This window comes from Dinoponera quadriceps, unplaced genomic scaffold (genome assembly GCF_001313825.1).
Source record: "Dinoponera quadriceps isolate SergipeBrazil2010 unplaced genomic scaffold, ASM131382v1 scaffold3023, whole genome shotgun sequence".
Classification (NCBI taxonomy): domain Eukaryota; kingdom Metazoa; phylum Arthropoda; class Insecta; order Hymenoptera; family Formicidae; genus Dinoponera; species Dinoponera quadriceps.
In genome coordinates this window covers 1-6,336 of record NW_014557020.1, presented here as the reverse complement: position 1 = coordinate 6,336, position 6,336 = coordinate 1, and the positions used below count along the sequence as shown (strand labels likewise).

The following is a 6,336-nucleotide window of genomic DNA, read 5'->3' as shown; positions in this document are numbered from 1 at the left end:
CTGTATAATTATATTTATTTAAAACAAATTACTTAACTTCGTACACGTTTTATACGAAAACAAATTTCTATAACTAGTTTACACGATTTCCTAAAATATTTCTAAAAGATTTTAATGAAATAAAGCGTAAGATGTTTACTATTGATGGCTCTACGCACCAATGTGAGGCTTTTTAAAAACAATTTTTTTTCTCAAAACGTTTTATCCACAAAACGTTTTCAAAATGTTAAAAAATTTCAAGAAAAACTATAAAATTTTATAATTTTTATATTTCCGAACTTTTTAATTATGGCTTATAATTTTTATATTTTCAAATTTTTTATATAATTGTAGCTACATTATAAATATTTTTTTATTTTTTATTTTTATATTTCCGATGATTCTGCCTAGAGAAATTATACCAACCAAATTATTAACTTCGAATCGACATATACAAATTCCGAGCTAATCGCATTTCTAAAATAAGATAAAGATTAATTTAAAGATAGCAAAATGATAGCTCATATTGCACATGATAATTAAAAACAATATTTTATAATTAAAACTACATAATTCTGACTAAATTCTGACACAACTTTATATTGTGCAGAATTTTGATCAAAACTTATCTTATTTTAATGATAAAAGGTTATTTTGAATTATCCTATATACTAAATAAATCCATTTACAGCTTGAAAATACTCTATTACATTATTATTTAAAAAAATTCCTAAAATTCATTTTCATTTTGAGTCCTCTAAGATGGCTTAACTCCTTAAATTTGGACACCTTAAATACGTCGTCCAAAATTATCTTTATTTAACTCTTTTTGTTAATAAGTTTTTAAGGAACAATGATAGCTAATATTTTTTAAATATTACACAAAACGATGACACTGACAATATATATCAAAGTTATTGAAACTAAATTTATTAATCGAAATATTTATCTTTTTTCTATTTATACATTAAATAATTCTACATATTTTTAATAAATTCGAAGTTATTGTATACTTATACATACCTCATTTTCAATATCATTTGTATTGTCTTCCATAGGATATAAACATTGTATTAAGAACTGTGCTTGTCGTTCAAATTTACCTGGATAATAAAAATTTAATGGAAAAGGTAGTACTTTGCAATACCATGGTCTAACTAATTCATCCAGATTTTTTTTGTCTATCCACCTAAAAATAATAATAATCGATTACATATACAAAGCCCGTTGAGAAACATGCCACCTGTAGGCTCCCGATACTCTCCGGGAGATTGACTCCATAGTACTAACGTTGCACTAGCGCTGTCGAATATAAACGTCTGACCAATTAATGCGTCAGAATTTCGAACACGGAAACAGTGAGACATTCAAATTCGACAGTACTAACGTAGCGCTAGTACCAAGCGTCAGTCTCTCGGACAGATACGCATTGAGAGCCTACAGATTACGCGTACTTCAACACTTTTCCACATTCAGCAAAAGTATCATGTTTCTTGTTATATACACAGTGAAAACGACTCATAGAGGACACTTATCGGTGTGTTATTAGTGGCACACATACACACATATGTACATGTACACACGTGCACACATATATATTATTAGGTGCTTGAATTAATTCTCGCTGTTTTTGTTACAAAAACTCATGTTTACTCCAAAGAACGATATATTATATTTTATTCAAAGTTCGTCTTTCGGAAACTACAATCTTTTCCCACTTCTCGGGTAACACTTGGATTCCGCGGTATAAAAATTCAGGTTCTTTCGAGGCGATTCAGTCATCGAGCCATTTTTTATATCTCCGAAAGAACTAAAGTGCTGCTCAGAAAGGCCATGCTGCATCAACCAAAACAAATAATAATTTGAAGGAGCAATATCTGGTAAATAGAGCGGGTGGGGTAGGACATTCCACCCAAGTGCCTCCAAGATTTCCTTCACTGGTGTGATGCAACGTGATCTAGCATTGTTATGGAGAAGAATGATTTTGTCCTGTCTTTTAGCGTATTGCGACCGTTTTCCTTTGAATGCTCGATTCAAATTGAGTAATTGACGTCGGTAACGTTCAGCATTGATGGTTTGACTCGGTTGCAACAGTTCATAATGCATTACACAACACCTACTTGATCCTACCAAATGCGAAGCATGACCATTTTTCCTGATGTATATCCTGTTTTGACGTTGATGTTGATGGTTCGCCGGGACGCACCCGTGATTTCTTGGGTGGGACTTGGAATTGTCGTAATGAATTTATTTTTCATCGCCAGTCACAATTCGATGCAAAAACGACTTTTGTTTTGTCTTTGAAACAGCAATTCACAAATGGTTAAATGTTTCGCAATGTCTCTTTCTCTCTTTCTCTCAATTCATGTGGGACCCAGTTTCCTAGTTTCTGGATCATTCCTATTGCTTTTAAACGTTTGCTAACGGTTGACTCATCGACATTTAATGTGTGACCCAGACCCCGCCGCTCGGTGGACGTTCGCCCCTACCCCGGGGCCGGTGGGGTGGTCGTGCGGTGTCTCTGGTCGACCGTGTTCGGTAACGGTGGCCCTGGTATAGCTCGCCGGATGCCCAGGCGTTTTTGATGTAGGCATGAGTATGTAGGTATGTGAGTGAAAGCGCGAGTGAGTGAGCGAATAAGCGAGTAATTGTTCAAGAAAAGATTCGTTTATTATCCCACGTTGTTTTGTACAAAATCGACGGGTCGCGCTTTAATCTCGTCGTTTCAAACCAGCTAATATTCCGGTGACAATACTGGCAACGGAATCCCGTGTTTACATTATGACATTGGCTTAGTCGGGGTTATCTTCTCGGAATCTATTGGGAGCAGACGTAACGCTCGGCCCGTGGAGCTCGCGGTGTTAGCGGCGAGCGGGCGCGGTGTTGACGTTCGGTGTGGTAGTTTGACGTTTCGCGGTGTTTAAACTCGACGGTTTCGCATCGGAGTGCAACGGCGGAATGCACCTGCTAGATTCGGCGTCGCGGTACGCGGGTCGCGGTGGTTGCCGCACGCGGAATGCTCGCGTCGGTCGACTCCCGGAGCGGAGGGCACGCGGTATCGCGCCTCATTACAGGAGCGGCGGAGTCGGCCGGGCGAGCCTGGCCAACGTGCAGCCGGCGGCGGTAGTTTCTCGATTTCACGGCGGATACGGTGGTACCTCCGGTGAGGTGCGGCGGAGAGACACGCGTCGTCTCTATATTCGCGGCGCGGTACGCGGAATGGTACTCCGGGGCGTTCGCATGCCCCGGAGGCGCAAGACCCGGTGACCAGAGTAGAGTGGCCGAGATCGAGAACACTCGACAGAGGCGGCGAACACACCGCCCCTACTCGTGCCGATCCCCAAGTCCGTCACGGGCAAGAGGGCCGGGAGCTCCCAGTGGAGACGGCGAACACACCGTCCCGAGATGGAGGTTGAGGAGTCCGGTGCCCGCGACTTCCACGGGAGAGACAGCGTACGCGCTACCTCAGACTTTCCGGATGGAAAGATATCGAGTCGGCTGCGAACTCACAGCAGTGACGGCGTACGCATCGTCGCTGTCTCTCGACCTGGGGATCGGGATCCGGAGCAGCTCCGATCTTACGGTCCGGCTGACTCCGGCGGAATCAAGTCCCGATACTGCGGCGAAGCGGTCTTTTATACCGCTCCCGAGACGTTTTTCCGACACGTGCGCGTTTGACAACAACAATTGTTGTTGTCAACGTGTACACGTGTCGGACGTGTGCGCCGCGCGTGGAGTTGTTTATTGGCGCGAAGCGCCGTTCTGCGGCCGACGGATGGTCGGTCAGTCGCGGTGTTTGGCGGGTGGAATGCATCGTCGCAAATGTTTCCGACAACTCTTTGAACATCTGACATGAATCTTCTCTCAGTAATACTTCCAATTCTTCATCTTCAAACTTTTTCGGCTGACCAGGACGCTCTTTGTCATTCACGTCAAAATCATTGTCTTTGAATCGCCTAAACCAAGGTGTTTCAGATCATGCTCCTCATAAGTCTCCACTAGCAAATGATGACTTTCAGCAGCAGATTTCTTGAGATGAAAGCAGAAAAGTAATACTTCCTGCAAAAGTTCTTTCTTTGGTACGAAACCTAACATCTTCAATAGTAAAAAATTGTGTTCTTTGCACCACGATCTAATGTCACACTGATTATTAAAGCCTATTGGCAGTACTTTCATATATTTCAACAGTCATTTTTAGCCATGTTGAAATAATACAACTACCTCTATTAATCAACAGCGAGAATTAATTGAAAAAGCTAATACTATGAATCAAATAAATTAATTTGAAGTGCTCTGGTAAAATATTAATGTTTGTAAAATTAATAAAAAATTATTCACAAGGGAAATACTAGCAATCGCCTTCTCAGATTTCACTGAACTTGAAATATATTGTAATGTTATACCTCTACTAATAGATGGTAAAGTCATTCGATGTAGCATTCAAAGATTCGCGAAAAAATTGAATTCGAAATTTTAGTAACTTGTCAATAGCCAAGCAATTTACGCATTCAACTATTGTGTTGCCCGGAAAGTCCGTGCGGATTTTTCAGTAGATATTCAAATACTTAGATATTATACAAATTTTAAAAAGTTAGGTTAGTGCAATATATCAAATATGCTTTGATGAATGATATTTCAATGTATATATTAATAGATAATAGTTGTAATCAAATAAAGATTTATCTTGGTACCGGCTTAATAATGGAAGGAAGTAACGTGTTTTTTCGGTGCAAAATGCTTTCTTATTTCCATAAGCTGATAAAAGTTCCAATATTCCTACAGCAGAATTAACTACGACACAGATGATTCAACAGACGACAATCAATAATTAATTTATATTTATCAAATTATTGGGTATATGATTAAGTTTCCGCCCATTGTAGAGAGAAGTCGTTAGTAGCACTGCTTGTGTGTTTGATAAAACGGTAATGCATGTATTTGAAATGTGTGTTTTAAGCTTTTGAGCCCAGTAGTTGGCATTCGTTCGAAGCGTAAAGAAGAGTAATTTTTTGGGGTTGAAAATGTCGGAATTTATTCGAAAAAAGCAACATTTCCGGGAAGTTTTACGCCATTATTTTATTTTAAATAAAAGTGCTAAAAAAACGCATCGTTTGCTCGTAGATATTTACGGTGAGCATGCTCCATCGAATATTACTTGTAAAGAATGGTTTCGGCAATTCAACAATAATGATTACGACGTGCGTGACAAAGAACGCAAAGGTACACTGAAAAAATTTGAAGATGCAGAATTACGAGCATTACTCGAAGAAGATCCATGTCGATCGCTCGACGAGTTGTCAAAAAAATTAAATATTGATAGATCCACTGTTGGAAAACGTCTACACGCAATGGGAATGGTGCAAAAAGAAGGAAATTGAGTACCATACAAATTGAAAGAGAGAGAGAAGTGGAAAAACTTTTTGTCACGTGCGAGATGCTGCTTCAACGACAACAAAGGAAGGGGTCCACCGGAAGCGTATCGTGATTGGCGATGAAGAATGGATATTACGATAACCCTAAACGCCCGAAAGCAAGGGTGACGCCAGGTGAACCAGGTCCATCAACGCCAAAACGGAATATCCATACTTCAAAGGTTATGTTGTGCATCTGGTGGAATCAAAGGTTGTTGTATATTACGAGCTGCTGAAACCGTCCGAAACCATCACTGGCGATCGTTATCAACTACAACGGATACATTTGAACCAAGCTTTGAAAGAAAAACTACCGGAATTAGATAATAGGCACGACAAGCCGATTCTGCTACATGACAACGCTAGGTTACACGTTGCAAAACTGGTGAAGAAATACTTGGAAGGAGTGAAGTGGGAAATTCTGTCCTACCCGCCGTATTCACCGAGCATTGCTCCTTCAGATTTCCATTTGTTCCGGTCCATGCAATCTTCGCCGTAAAAACGCTAGATTTTTACGAGAAAGGAATTATGAAGTTACCCAAAAGATACATGACTATTGTACAACCAAATGACGCATATATTAGAGATTAAAATTATTTGTAACTAAAACAATGTTTCATTTGAATTTCGCTCGAAAATTCGTAGGAACTTTCCAAACAATACAGTATATCGCTGAGCTCGGAAGATAAATATTCGTCGTGTGTATAGTAAACCTTAAACTTCAAACTTAATTTTTTTCACGAATGCTTGAGTGTTGCAAATGGTTTTACCATGTGATAGTGGGATATAACACTACGACATATATCAAGTTCAATGAAATCCAAGAAGGTAGTTGCTAATGTTTCTCTTGTAACTCTTTATTAATTTTAAAATCAATATTTTTTCAAAACATTTCAAATATACGAGGGCGGTTCAATAAGTACCCGTGTTAGACGACACAAGGCGT

At 39.3% G+C, this 6,336-nt stretch overlaps 1 protein-coding gene across 2 annotated transcripts; it reads right to left on the bottom strand.

Moving 5' to 3' along the window:
• Positions 1 to 920: 920 nt before the first annotated feature.
• LOC106748572 (metaxin-1-like) lies at positions 921 to 6,249 on the bottom strand. Of its 2 annotated transcripts, none has more exons than XR_001374770.1 (2): positions 5,705 to 5,806; positions 921 to 1,168 (listed from the first exon to the last, which is right to left on the bottom strand). XR_001374770.1 is itself a non-coding variant. In XM_014627238.1 (2 exons), exons 1-2 carry the CDS (start codon positions 5,871 to 5,873, stop codon positions 982 to 984), a joined length of 240 nt encoding a protein of 79 aa, XP_014482724.1. In that variant the 5' UTR covers positions 5,874 to 6,249; the 3' UTR covers positions 960 to 981. The 2 variants fall into 2 exon arrangements, 1 of the variants encoding a protein (XP_014482724.1); XM_014627238.1 differs by lacking the exon at positions 5,705 to 5,806 and adding an exon at positions 5,821 to 6,249 and having other exon boundaries at positions 960 to 1,168.
• Positions 6,250 to 6,336: the final 87 nt, after the last annotated feature.